Raw genomic sequence first — 15,878 nt, forward strand, 5'->3', positions numbered from 1 at the left:
ATTTTTCTTTTTTTGTTTTTGACTTTTGAATTTTTTTCGTTTTTTATCACTTCGCACACACTCACCTGCTCCCCCACTCTCATCGCACCCTCACACTCAATGCTCATCGCTCATCGCTCATTGGTGATATTCCACAATTTTTAAAAAAGTTAATCCAGAATTCTTCAGTTTAATCGTTAAAAGGCTTTGTTTAAATTTCCCTTTCATACGCAAAGAAAGTTGTTGTCGTGCGATGAACGTTGGTTACTTCAAATCTTCTGTCATTCCTAATTGTCCTACCCTCAAGCACTTTTTTAAACATATTCCTGAATGTCTTTTTGCATAAAAAGGCTAAAATATTATTTTGTTTTTATTAATATTCTCCTACTCTTTGAAATTTAACGTGAGCGAAGCCACGACGGGTACCGCTAGTAAAGTAATAAAAAGAGGTAAAAGTTTGTCTATTGTGTAGTTTCTCAAAAGGCAAATTTATTGAAATAATGATCATCTATACAAAACATGAAAAACTATTTTTGAAAAAAATAGTCTAAATTAAAATTTTTCTCTTATCGTTATAGACCTTCACCGAATCATAAAATATTTCAGTAAACGTGAAAACAAAAGAACTACGTTGTAAGGATCACGTACGAATTTTCATTTTCCAATGAAACGCTTTATTCGTGCGTTTTTTCTGCTCTTGGATAGAATAATTTTGCAAATACAAGTCCTATAATCAGTCACACGATCTCATTATAAGAGGAACAATAAGCTTGCTAGAGCTTCAAAGAGATCTCTTGTTATTCAACAATTTGACGTTTCGAGTAAACATCATGTCATAATGCGCGAGGCCGATCCACAAATAATTGCCTGAAACTTGACTGAAGCAACAAATTAAATTGTCTACCTATATTATACGCACTTCTATGTATGTACACGGGTGAGTGTTTGTGCGCGTTGTGTACTACTGTGCGTACCACGTCTGTCTATAGAATAAACAAAATTGTCTGAATAGCAAGTGTGTACACCTCGTGTACACGTACGCGCAAGATAAGCGTATATAGGCTGATACACAAAAATAGCCTGGAGGCTTCATTAAGCTTTGGAACGGTGTATAGACTATGAGCAAAAAACAATAACGTGTTCACTTGCATAAATATAAATATACAAAGATGTATTATTATTTTTTATATAGATGAAATTAACACTCGATTGCCGAAAAATCTTCCGACTAGCCCGCATGAACTATTTAACAATATATGAAAAGCTAATTTTCCCTTTCTTTTTCACATGCATTATTGAACAATGTACTCATAGGTTTAAAATCAACATTAGATTATGAATTTTTTAGTAGAAACTAGCTAATTATAACTATTAAACACAGATCCGCTGGTGATTTCCAAATTTAAAATTACAGTGTGTGTTTATTACTCGCAAGAAAGCGACACATTTTCTAGAAGCGTTTTACGTGTAAGATTTTCAACAGTACATCGAATTCGATGTGTATCATCGTAAAATAAGAGCGATTTTTTTTATTCTTCGAAAGATATAAGATCTTTGCTCGAGTATCAAATGAATTATAATTACCCCCTATAAATAAAATAAGAATGCCATTCACCCCAGTCATATCGCTCATTAACCCGTTTCGGGCCAAACGGACGAAATCTTAGTTATTTTTTCACTCGCTGTAAACTCTGTGAAAAAATTATGTGAGAAATGTCAAAATAGTCATAACCGACGTAAAATTTTATGAAATTTTCGAAACCGGCGTCAGAATTGTCAAAAAAGTTGACGTGTAAAAGTTATGAACAATTAAACAATAAAAAACACGATTTTTTGGAAAAAAAATTTGATTTGATCCGAATTGTCGAGTCGAAACAGACCTGCTCTATAGGTCTAACACGTTTTCTTTGCGTCCATGGGGTGTAGACTTAAAAGTCCAATAGTTACGATATCGAAATTTAACATGGCGGACACGAAAATGGCGCTTCGTAGAAAAAAACCGTATATGAACGTAGTCAATTTTTTTATATGTCCACCAGCGCCTAGTAAAAAAACTTTATAGAGAAAATGTTAAATTTTGATATCGTAACTATTGGACTTTTAAGTCTACACCCCATGGACGCAAAAAAACGTGTTAGACCTATAGAGCAAGTCTGTTTCGACTCGAAAATTCGGATCAAATCAAATTTTTTTTCAAAAAAATCGTGTTTTTTATTGTTTAATTGTTCATAACTTTTACACATCAACTTTTTTGACAATTCTGACGCCGGTTTCGAAAAGTTCATAAAATTTTATTCTGACATTTCTTACATAATTTTTTCACATAGTTTACAGCGAATGAAAAAATAACTAAAATTTCGTCCGTTTGGCCCGAAACGGGTTAAATTGAAGCTGTCAATTTCATGCACAAAATCATTCAATTGAAATAGATGATTAAATTTTTTTATACTTTATTGATGCAATATTCACGTATTATTTTCGTCAACGAATCAGTTGAATGTATTTCTTTTAATTTTTTGATTTTCACGTAAATACATGAGTAGATGTAAAACTATAATACTTTTTTCTAGTTAACTCCGAAGAAAACGATCGATTCTAGTCGAGAAATACCCTTGGCGGTCTTTTCTGAACTCATCATTTTTTGAACTTTATCGTATTTTCTTCACCTCTTAAGAATCACGTATATGACCCGGCTCCTTCATTGAGAATTCATGTATTCACTCAGCATAGCCGCTAGAAATTCTTACTGCTACGCGTGTCGCTAATATTGGACGCGCGGCCATAGCCTCGAGACCCGAAAAATATAAGCTATCCAGCGCACATATATCTACCATCCAGCTGTTCTCGTTAAACAGACATATGAATCTTTAGAAAGAACTATTTTACATTCTCCCTTTCTTTATCGTATATTGCATACTTGTTAAGTTCGCATAGACCCGTTATATTGTAAACGATAAATTTTTTCGCACTTTTGAACACATTTGTGTACGAAGAAGGTGGAAAAAGAAAGAGTCCGACGCAGGACAGGAAGAAAGAGAAAATGCTTAAAACAGGGCTGGGTCGTAAAAAAGTACACTTCGACATGCCAGAGTCGATTTTTTATTTCATCATCTTTTAAAGCAAAAATTTAATAAAGAACGTCGTAAATAATTTTTCTCTACCTTTATTTACAGCATCAGAATGTGAAAAAGGGGTTATAAACCTTATAGTTTTAACTTTTTGCACCCACGAAGCATAGAAGATGACAATTATATTAAATAATTACACTATTTGAATGTAAGAAAGAAGAATTTAAAGAACTGTAACTAAATCAATTCCAATTAGCTTGAATACTAGACATTTTAATTTCAAAGACTTTTCTTTTCATTAGGAAATTGTGCAAAAATATTAACATTGAGAAAAATGAGTTTTAACAATTTTTCGCGTTTTCTTTTAAGCTGAATTTCCAAATTTGCGAACGTCTTCAAAGTACAAGTAAAACGGAAGTTTAAATCGTAAAAGAAAAAGGTGTGGAAAAGACGAAGATGTTGAGAAAATTCTTAAAGTCGTTCAAAAAATAGTCCGCACTAATAAGAAGCAATCAAAAATTGATGAATTTTTTGTAGTAGCTTCCTCCAAGCAATAAGTATTCCATTGACGCGTAATAAAATTTGAAAAATCGGTTAAATTTGACAAACCTATAAACGTTTTTTTTTATTAATATTTACAATTTCTTACTGCATCGTTTAATTGAATCAGCCGTTTATACGAATCAAAACGTCTGGTCCCATCGTGATTCTTATAAGCGGCATCTACTGTATTTTATTGTATTTTTTATTTTTGATCTCTTGCCAACTTGACTCATTTGAGGGAGTTGCTTTAACGCTCTGTTGCCGCCTGGCGTAAAGTCTGACAACAAACAGCATCTAATGGAGATGATCGTTAAATTTAAATCTATTACAGAATTAACTGATTAACGAGGAATCTCATTTAAATTCATTTATAATATTTTTACGTTGGGCCGAACAAAATTTACAATTCCCTAAAAACCATACCTACACATCATGGAGCAAGCGGTACACATGCATATCATGTCTTCACAACATGACTGTCTCGCTTTAACAAGAGGGAGCTATATGGTCGCATCATCATCGTCTAGCGCCTGATCAGATAAGAAAACCAACCCCATGTTATTTGTTCGTACGTATACGTTTCGAGGCTAACAGAAATACACATTGAGTATATGTAAACATAACTGTAGAATAGAGATCAAACTGACCGATGTCTGCACAAGAACTTTGCACTTCGCGCAAACTTCTCCATACATGTAAGAAACGCGCAAGAATTTAGAATTACTGTTGCTTGATTTATACATTATACCGGATTCTTTTAACATGCATCACATGACTGAAATTTACTCGCAGATCGAAAATTTATAACAATATCACACATGATTCATAATACATAATGTGATTGATATTACTATGTGAAATGCATTTAACAATTAAATATATCTTCATAAACATGATTTTACACCTTGATAAATATTTATTCTAACTTGACCGTAATATATGTAGATGCTATAGTGTAGAGTGATTCCAATGATCACTTCTAGTGCAAGAAAAAAATTTTTCAGATGTTCATTTAACAATTTTTATCATACTAATCATTTACAAGCACCCTACGAAACTATTCATGACTTTTTTGAGAAGAGGATACATGCAACCGACAACGTAAAATGTTTATATTAGAAGTCTTCATTAGTAGTATATCATACCCAAAAGGTATAATTTATTATTTTGAAGTGCATACTTTGGATGCAACTATCCACTCATGATACGTATTCTCCTCACACGATAGAGAGTTAAAAAGGAAAGCACGCACGCACAGCGCCAGAATTTATATGGTCAGTTTAATGCGAAATATGATAGATAAGTTGGTCGGTCGGAGGGTAGCAGCAACCAGTGCGTGCTTATATCTATGTAGGGACGTCTTTCTGAATTAAATCCTCGCTCTTGTGAAAATGTACTATCCACACACATATTAAGCATTATATATACTTAAAGTTTCTAGAAACGTGTAAAAGCTGTGAATTACTGACGTTGCAAATGCAAGCTCTATGACCTCTCTTCTTATCTCCGCTTTTAACAGAGACAGAGATACGCATTTTAGCGAGGGCATATTTTATTCGTTTTATCCGTGAATCATCACAAAATTTGAATAACAATGTATTAGGTATAACAGTTATAAGATTTTAATATACTATAAAATTTAGCCCTTGATATATTTTCCGTTAATTTAATTTAAAACTGTTAATCGTTTTAACAATATTAAACGATTTTTTTTCTAATTAGATACTCTGCACCCGTTGGGACGAGGAAGCTTATTAAAAAAATTTCTCGTAGCCCGGACACGTTTATTTCGACTTCGACAGCTTGAATATTCCGCAGGACACTTGAGGAAAGAGAAGAGAGGAAGTATTCGAATATTTTTATTAAAAAATTTTTCTCATTTATTTCATCTGAGATAATTGCTTCAAGAATCCGATCAATAAACTCCCCTTATTCAACAAGCACACTAATATTTTGGCCCTTTTTATTATGCTTGCACGCGATCATTACTAGCTTGCAATTTCTATTTGAACCGTAATACACGTGCATTGAAATTCAAATGAAATAGACTCACACAAAGACATCGTACCTCATCGGAAATTCGGTCGAAGGAAAACCTCGGCAGTAAGATTATCAGAAAAATCTTCGTCCTATAAAAGCTCATAATCTGATCATACGTATCCTCACACGAACAATAACCCAAAAGCAAAGTCAATAAAAAAAAAGGAGTAAAGACCGGGGATTTATCGACGGTGTTGATCGACTTTTATGTGCGCGAGCACATTATAATTCTCAATAAAAATATATGCGTGCCGTATACATATAAGTTCGAGTGTGTGCAAGCGCGCGTGCTTTTGAAGAAAGAAAGAAAGAATGAAGAAGAAGAAGCTTGCGAGAGAGCGACGTGACAGCGATTCTATCGCCCGCACTCGCCAGAAATTGAGCCTCACCCGTGACAGTTATTCGCAAATATATAATACGTGTGTACATATATCTGGTGTATAGATATACGTATAAAAATGTGCTCGAGAGCAATATTCATGCGAGTGTATACGTACGTCGTATATGTCTGCGGACGGACGCGACAGTACGGGACTCTGCATGCGAGGAATTTCGCTGGATGCTTTTTTTCATTTTACTCCTCTCTCTCTCTCTCTCTCTCTCTCTCTCTCTCTCTCTCTCTCTCTCTCTCTCTCTNTCTCTCTCTCTCACTCTCTCTCGCAAAGGGAGTGAAGGGCAATGTGTATAAGAATATAACGGGTATTCGAACCTTGTCGCGCGCACGCGAGAGAGAGAGAGAGAGAGACAGACAGACAGACAGAGCAACTGTCTTACTTTCTTCTTGTTTTTTTACCGGAGCGCGAGACTATTGTTTGTTACCGCCGTTGATGCCGATGCTGCCAATGCCAAACGGTCAGTGTGAGAAAGAGATAAGAGAATTGTATGTAGCGACGAAATCCGATATTCGCACATACGTATAACTGACGCGACGAGATTTTTTTTTCTTTCTCTCTTTCTCGTACCTCTTTCTCTCTTTCCTTCGAAATGCACACAAGTTATTTGAATACTTATTTCAACGCAGTTTTAAATTGCCGCAATTTAGTTTTTTTTTTTTTAGGTAAAGGTCAACTGATCGATTTTATCAGGCATATTTTTGTTAATAACTCGATGCAAGAATTAATAGGTAGGAATTATTTTAATTTTATAAATAGAATTTTTGAATTAAATATAGGTCATGAAAATCAAAAACTGATGCAACGCCTATGTATACATGACAAAGTGACGCTACCTTGCCCCTTATAGCAGTTGCGTTAAAAATGATGAAATAAAAAACAAACGTGTCTTCCATGCATTAACGACAGCTGTATGAGCCCGATATAAAGCGCGTTTAAGCTCTTGGAAGTTCTTTCAATGATGCGTTCAATATGATGTCGTTGCTCCGTATATTAACTACGTATACCCCCACAGAAAGAGAGAGTACCTAGGTAGGTAGAGTTACAGCAGATGAATAGTGCGAGGTACTTTCAAACAAAACACGAGGCACGTATTACCAACAAGACGAGAGAGAAAGAGAGAGAATATTTGTGCGCTGGTCTTTGCATCGGAGCGCCGCAACAGCAACGGCAAGTAGGTATGTATATATCGCGCGACCGCGCACAAGTATATGCACATTATGGCCAAAAAAGCGCGCTAACATTGACACGAGCGGGCGCGGCAACAAACTTGTGCATACACTCGTACGCACGCGAGAGTCTTCTCAAAGTCGCGGCGTTGGCAAGTTCAATGACCATCTCATTTTCTCTCTCCCTCTTCCTCTCTTCGTCTCTCTCTTTCTCTCTCGTGTGCACAAAGTTTCAACGGCAAGAGAGAAGTGCACATAATACTAGCGCATGGCCGGTATGGCTTAGAACTAGACAGAGAACATTATATAATGGCCTAAAGGCTATTTGTCTGCCACCGCTCGGTACCGCTGTTGCTGCTGCTACTGCTATACTGCTATTGCTGTACCACGCGCGCTTATATCTAAGGGAGGGCAAGTTTGACCTGGATTTTACCACAAGCTGTTGCCTTGGCGTCGGTGGTGTACGGTGCGCTTATCGCCGCATACGATGCCTACGGATAAAAAAAATTTCTTCGGTGCATAGATCGAATGAATTTTAATCAGGGGCAAGGATTTAATGAAATTATATTGATTTGCTTGTCATTCCTCGTCACGCATCTTTGCGTGTCCTTTTCAATTTATTTGCTCTTCATAGATTTAGCTTTTCTCAGAATTACAAGCCCGTCTTTTATTTTACAATCGAACTAATCAATGCCAATTAGCCGAGAGAAAAATGCCAAGTATAAAAAATAATCAAAGCAAATGCATATTTGATGCTTTTGTAGTCAAGATTTGTAAACGATTATTCAATTATTTTTTTTTCTTTTTTTTCTCGTTGTTACAGACGCTTATAATCGTAACTATGCGCGCATACGCAAAGGTTGTGCAAATTACCGCGAGCTGATCTTAAATAAAATACACACGTCAGAAATTAACATGGGAATTCATTCGATGAAGAACGGAAATGCAGTTGGCATGAATTCAATTAACTTTTTCTTGATGCTTGCGCGCGCGTGTGCGGACCATAACGAAAAAAAAAGCAAGAGAGAAAAAACAAAAACCCAACGTAGACCAGGCGTTGCGCGCGTATACTCTGGCTTTATGCGCACTGGCTTTTCGCCATCAGGGAGTTTTCTTCGTTCCATATAGGTATACATTTATAATTAAAATCACCATTTTAATATCAAAACGGAAGCGCTCTTCACTGCGCGCGCAAACTTTTCGATTCATTCTTCTTTTTCTCTCGCTTCCTTCGTCCATATACAGATATATACGTACGCGTGCAAGGGCTATGTGTATTTCAATAAACCACACACTGGCCGCACGCAATTCATGATCCAAACGAAATTATGAAAATTCAAAAAACGAGAAAAAACCGTGCACACTTTTGTATCTCATTATTAAAGTTTTTCATGCAACCCATATATATGAGCTTTTTTACAGCGCGGCTCACAGTCTTCCAAAAACTGAAAAGCGAAGAAAGACATTTGCCAAACAATCAAAAGTCAAATCAGTATTTTAATTAACGGCCACACGACGTTCTGGATTTCGTTGCATTTACCTCGTATTTTTTCTTTTTAAACCTGGTGTACGTTTGTTACAGAATACAAATTTCTATTGTTCAGTATACGTGCGTTTAATCAAATACTTCTTTGCATTAAAAATGAGATCAAAGAATATAAAAGAGAAAATGAACGGCTTGATGTATATAATTGAGCTTACAGAAATTATGAAAATAAGACTGAGAGCATGGAATATTAAAAGAAAAATTACAATTTTTCTGAATATAAAAGAGATGAAAAGGCTGATTAAAATTTTCGGTAAAATGAATATTTCGCAGGCTCTTTCTAAATTTATAAAAAATGTTGATTCAAAAAATTAATTTTTCAAATTAGAGTTCAGAGTATCGAAAATCAATCATTTCTAAAGTTTTAGATGCTTTATTGTTTCACGAATCAAACTCACAAAGAGAATACAACTGAGAAGTAAGTAAAATTTCAATGAAATTCTCTCAATAAACAATACTGTAGCTCACCGTCGTTGTTGTCATCGTTCTCACAAGCATATCAAAGTTCTCAAGAGGCGCACACACTTCTCAGGATATGAAATACTCAAGCCCATGCGTGCAGCGGGCACTTGAAATACAAACACGTATCAAACTCAGAGACGCGCGAGTATGCGCTCCGAGCAAATTTCAATATTACATATAATATACCGTGAAGCAGCAGCAGCAGCCGCCGTCACGTATGGTTGTAATATTTAAAGGTATTTAACGTCAATCACTGGAAGACGAAAGGATTTTTTCTCTTTTTTATTTGCTACTTATGCCGAGTAAGGACTGTGTTATAAACTGGCTCTTATACAATTTGTCGTAAATAAAACGTAAAACCTGATGACTCAATAATTTATTTCCAGACTTGATTTTCTTAGAGAACGATTGATATAGAGCAAAACATTCATTTGACTGAGTTTACTCTGAATCAATCTGAAAATCAATGTTAAAATTCCGATTCGATTTAAATCAAGTGAAGAATATATAGTTAGAACTTTACAGAGATGATGGTATGCGTACGGAAATCAGTGGTGTGCTGGCTTCAGCACGCTTGGAGGAATTCAAAGATCAGAGCTCGAGAGCGAGCCAACGTGCGCGTTTGGTTATATTGCTCGACTCGAGTCTCGTAGCTCGATAAGAATGCAATTTTATCAATCGAAAAAAATCCAATAGCTATGTATATAAGAATCGGCTTCTTCGCTTTGACTGTTTCTATCGTAACTGTCGATATTTTTTCTATTGACTTCTGCATCAGAAAACTCAATATATGAGGCATATTAAGAATGCTGATTTTTGCAGTAAACAACGCATTTTAATCATCAAAGAACGATACAAACTCAACAATATTCATAAAGTGAAAATATATATAATTGGCTGCTTGCCAGCTTCTACGATGTACAGTATCAAGCAGTCCATTCCTACTGAACCGTAATTCCTCACGTAACTCAAATAATTACCACGTGACCCACATAATTTGCCACGTTACTCGAATAATTGGGATTAAATCGAACCTCCCTTTGTACAAACAATTTTATTATATTCACGGAATTCCGGCCTTAGATGTCTTAGTCTTCTACATTGTACCGCTTCGGTTTTCATTCACAGTAAAGTAGCGTTATCAAGAGTATAAGCTTATCACAGAAACTTTGCCACTGACACGCATATTATAGAGCATCAACGGGTGACATTTAAAGAGCATCAACGAGATTACATAAAAGTAGCAAAGTAGTGCAGTCGAAAGCGGAAAAGCGTAAAGTAAAAACAAGATGATCGGCACGGTTGTATGTCAGTAGGCTATTTAAGTAGCATTTCATCGATTCAGCTCGCGGGAATATTAATGGAAATTCAGTCGGCAAATACAGACTCAAATACGAGCCAAGTGTGATACTCGATGGATGTATAATAGAGATGTAAGGGGCGGATGTCGGGCAGGGGTACCGGTATTGGCGCACTCGACTGAACAACATCGTAATCGGGCCACCAAGGCAGAGCTTAGCCTATATTATATGTACCTCTGTAATACAATGCCTAGGTTGCAGCTCCAAAAGCAGAAGCGTATACGTATATATAGAAGCTGCTTCTCCGGTGCGTATTGAAATCTGAGAGACGAGAGCGAGAGAGACATACAAGGCGCAGTGCATTGGCGCTCGGGAGTCAAGAATAAAGAATCAAAAGCTGCGTGAAACTTTTCGATCCATCATACGTATAGCGCAGATATAACGCAGCTCGAACTGCAAGTAGCTTATCTAATAGCACAGAGCCGCGCTCGCTACATCATTGATTCTTAGTATGCAGCTTGCGAGAGCTTGGAATAATTCATCTCATTTTCAATGACACGCTTCGAAGGAACCATGAGAAAACTGCGTCTCCCGCTCGTTCCCTTATACTTTTGCTTGTACGCAGGGCCCCACTTGTTCTTCTGATTCTTTTACTTCCACTACCTACATAGGTTTTTGCCTTATCTTAATCTCGCTGACGCGTGTCACCTCGAGCGGCGACGTTACCGCTTACCTTCCCCCCTTTACCCCCTTGCACCCACACGTGTATAAAGCAGCTCCTTCGTGCGTGTATACCTGAGCGAGCTGAGGAGTCGCGCCACGGCGTTTTAAATTAAATTTGTACGCCAAGGAGTTGCTGCGAGCGGGAGTTCCGAGTCTAGAGCAAGACTTGACTCGTGGAATTGCAAACGCGAGCGTGACGTACTCGAGGATAAGATGGATAAACGCTGCGCATTAGAGAGTCCCTCTCTCCTTCGCGAACCTACGAATGCAAAGAAGATATGACTGGATCCTCGATGTTTTAAATTAGAGAAACAGTTAGTGAATCGATAAATCAAGTATCGCTGCGTTGATGAGTCAAGAATGAAGTTTAGTCATCTTGATCGAATAAACCATGTACACCACACTCACACGTAACATTATCTACAGAAATTTTCAGGGAGGGTCAAAAACTAAACATTTGAGATATTTTAAAACACATTACCATTGTCTGATTATGACGACTTTTCTGTTATAATCATGTTATAAAAATTAGGCGCATTTTAAATAACCTGAAGATGAAAATTTAATTTTTCCAAAAAATTGAACCAGCATTTCACCTCTTTTAAATACTACAATACGCCTTTACCACTATGTGACTAATACCTTTTTCTGTGAATCTGTAAGTGGCCATAGCGTGTTCTAGTAAGTAATGTAACTCAAAGTTCTATCAATAAAATTCTTACTAATTGAACTAAAACTGCCAGTGGCAAAGTAAAAATAATTGTATAAGTCAAAGCACGATTTCAATAACAATTCAAATTAATATTTTCGATTGAAATCATAGCCCAGGTATTGAAAAATTTGTTATCATTGTGATTTTACAGGTTCACATGTTATTTACCTCAAGCTAGCATCATTTCTAAGTACAAGTGTCAACGATAACGTTATCAAAATCAATTCAACAAATTCATTTCAATTGACGTTTTACGTTGGAAAAACTATAGCCACAAAATGTTGAGCATTTCTGCCAGGGTATCAGTATTATAGAGACGCGCCTATTGCACTTTTACGTTTTATCGTTCCTACAATATACACGTCTGAGTGATCGTGATTTCCAAGTCATTCTCACGCGTGCAACGATGTCATTTGGTATTTCCGTCGGTAGGCACAATCGAAGGCATCAATCAGAGCTCGTTCCTCCGCCCATTATGTGTATACGTATAGGCAGTTGGGACACGCTCAATTAGCCGTAAATGAAACGGCACTTATCAGTTGCATTCTAGCGTCGAATGGAGAAACGGAGCGATGTGTTGTACGGAAGGGTCCCGAGCCACGTCGTTGTCCCTTACAACTCCATTGTGTGCTTTCGTCGTAGCTGTATACGGCATTAAATCCGAAGCGAGATGTTACAATGCCTCGTGCACCACGGTATCCTCGCTCGCTACCTATACTATACTGTCCCTCCTGTCCCTCGCAGTAGCTCGTTCGCTCCCTCTCTATCTCGAGTTCGCAAGCCTATAATAAGTCGAATTTCGCGACATTCTCGTCGTCGGGAACAATCGATGACTATTACGAAAGGCGCGCGTCGAATGACTGCCGCCGCACTGCTGCCGCATCAACTATTAAACAGCTCGAACTCAAGTTTATATATATTCAATGGAAATGAATAAGCGATGGGTCGATTCGTTTGGAGCTCTCGAGAGCGCAGTACGTGTGCGCGCGGCACGTCAGCTGAAATCATCGCGTATATAGACAAAAGGCAGAACGAACTGCAGTCGAAGAAAATCACCTACATATCGGAAAACTCGTCGTGCGCGCCGCTGCCGTCGTCTCCGAGTCGCAATCGTATTTATAGCTATACTGCACACACGCGCGTATTACGAAATCCACCCTTTCTTGCCCGCTCGCTGTGTATATGTAGCTCGGCTTTCGGCGAACTCAATCTAAATCCAGTTGGCCCAGGTATACAGATGTATTATTCAGTACTCGATTTGCATTTTAAAGGAGAACGAGGCGAATAGGCGAATGCTCGTGAGTGCACACGCACGCGTAGTCCCGCGCGCACTTGATAGCATAGGTACACGCGGAGCACGAAAGCGAACTCGCAGTAAACAAGCATTGTGCTCGCGCGAGGCGCCACGAGAGAGTCTTCTTCGCAGCGCAAGTATATACACACAGCACGCGTGCCACACATTCGAAAAGCAAATATAGCGCTTTGATTCCTAGATAATATATGTGCTCGAATTTATGCGACGCGCGCAGGTAAATTCAATTTGTTTTTGGTTTTTGTTTTGGCAAAGCTGATACCGCTGCTGATTCGCTTAAAAAGTCATTTTTAATGCGCATGAATAATATTTATTACGGCAATGGGATCGAGTGAAAAGTGCGTGGTCGTAATGCGGAAGAATTCATCGGTGTTTAGAGATGGATTTACAGCCTAGATTATTATATATCCGCGGAGGTGTTTCGACGACGACGGTGATGGGTCGAGCGCGCACCTACTGCGCTCTTATAATTTATTGCTAATTTCAGAAGATATATTTCCACGTCATTTAAGAATTTAATCGACTTTCACCGGGAATAACGTTCGCGACGATGATAATTATGATGATGATTTTGCGAGCGCGAGTATAAGAAAACTGCTCAAGATCCTCGCGTGTTTATTTAACTTAACTTATAAATTATGCAGTTCCAGAGCTCGATGCATTTATCTTCAATTATAATAATCTTGAAATTACACTTCGTCTCGTTGAATTGGCTCTACAAACGTAAATGCTTTACTCGAGGCGTGTTTGCAGAGTGAAAATCGCGCGTATCTGGCAAAAATATCGCGCTCATTACGAAATTAAGGTAATAGAGAAATCTAAAACCGAGCTATTCGATCGGGTTGCACGAGTACAGTATCTGTTTGTTACACATTCCCTTATGCAATACTAATTACATATCAAGAAAAGTCTCGTATTCGAGCCGAGCAAACACACGCACATGTAAAATACAATATAAAAATCGATGGAAAAAAGATACTCACTCGTAGCAGATTCAGCTTCCCACGCAAATTGTCCGCACAAAAAGCAGTGTCAAAACCTGCTACAGGAAATGATCCCATGTACTGAAAATATAAAATTACATATTGCATATCAGAACTCGTTTTCACATATGTGGATCGTCGATACAATAAAGTATAAATTTGTAGTATATATATTTTGTTTAAGAAATCATTAGCGCGAACCGTCATAAAGCTATCAATTTCTATTTGCTGAATTCTAAACGAGCGAAAATTCATATCTGCGAAGTCGTGTCGGCGCTTACTACAGTCAAACAAACGATGAAACAATTACCCATTCAACCCTGCATGCATTGCAATGTCAAGAACACCTGGACCCTGTAATACAGCTTGTAAGCATCGTCGTCCCTCTCCCCCAGGCCTTTTATCCTTGCATATTGTATACAATTCTCTCTCTCTCTCTCTCTCTCTTTCTCTGCTCGCTCTCCCTCTTGCTCGCTCGTCAATATACGTGCACTTTCCACGCTCAAGTGCATACAAATCTTGTATAATCAGAAGTGAGCTACGTGCAGTGCCGCACACTGGTCAACTTAATAACTGTCTGAAGCAAATATCAATATATATGAACATTTTTTTCAACTTGCTTTAGAGAATATGCATATGCCCGTAACGAATACGCAACATTAAATTTGGCTAAAGTAAAAAGTGTAATCTGCATTTTTTTTCTCGATACGATGCTATTACGTTGGAAGTAAAGATCCTTATCGTCTTAATGCACAAAATTATGAAACATCTTCACGGAAGATTTTTTGAAGTTTCAAAAAGTCCAATACCCAAGATCAATTCTTGAAATTTTTTCAAGTTAAATATGTACATTTTTTTAAGTTTGATGCTTATTATTTTCAAACATAGTCCCTTATGTAGTGAAGTTCTCGGACACGAAATGAATGCACCCACGCAGTATACGCTTCATAACTTCACTGGTTTATTTGTCATCTAAATTAGAAATTAGCTCGTCCCATAAATAGACTTAAGCCGTAGTGATCATGTAAATTAACTCGAATGCCAACTAAACAGTTGGACGGTCGGCAATACGATGCACGATCGTATCTGCATGCGAAATCATTGGTGCTCCGTGCGCAACGGCCTAATGCGCGCAACAAAGCCGCAAACCACATTTGCAAATCGAACTTACACACGCGCGCACAAATCCAGTGTAACTTCGCTGCCGAATCGAATTTCTAAATCCAGCTGTACTAGCAGCAGCAGCTCGTGTGATTCATCACAACTAAATCTCCGGGGCGAATTCCTTTCTACTGCAGCTGCTGCCGACGCCGCCGACGAAACCGCTCATTAACGCAACCGAGACTCCTTGTCGCGAGTTCAGCAGTGAAAATCAATCGGCAAAATTGACAAGGAACTGATAAATTCGTATATATATCCACGAAGGCGCAATAATCGAATTTATATATCAGCGGAGTATTCAAGCGACTCAAATGGGTTTTAATTGTCGCAGTCGCATAATTTTCAATCGATTAACAGATAAAAACGTCTCGCGACGACCGATGAAAGCTCTTTTGCGCGCGAATTTTTCACGACCGCATAACGTGCGCGCACGTCGAGGTTCATTTGCATTCGCAACGACACGACGTTTTTAATTGTCGTGAGAAAG

At 37.8% G+C, this 15,878-nt stretch overlaps 1 protein-coding gene across 2 annotated transcripts in view; it reads right to left on the reverse strand.

Annotated features, from left to right (window-relative positions):
* The window catches only part of LOC106650961 (transcription factor mef2A-like), a 212,702-nt gene that overhangs the window by 183,861 nt on the left and 12,963 nt on the right, over positions 1-15,878 (reverse strand). For both annotated transcript variants that reach the window (XM_014369268.2, XM_014369267.2), the window contains exon 2: positions 14,231-14,311. In XM_014369268.2, coding sequence (XP_014224754.1) covers positions 14,231-14,311 — 81 coding nt within the window. The remainder of the gene's footprint in view (positions 1-14,230; positions 14,312-15,878) is intronic.

The sequence above is a fragment of the Trichogramma pretiosum genome, unplaced genomic scaffold (assembly GCF_000599845.2).
Source record: "Trichogramma pretiosum strain Unisexual culture from Peru unplaced genomic scaffold, Tpre_2.0 scaffold3, whole genome shotgun sequence".
Taxonomy (NCBI): Eukaryota; Metazoa; Arthropoda; class Insecta; order Hymenoptera; family Trichogrammatidae; genus Trichogramma; species Trichogramma pretiosum.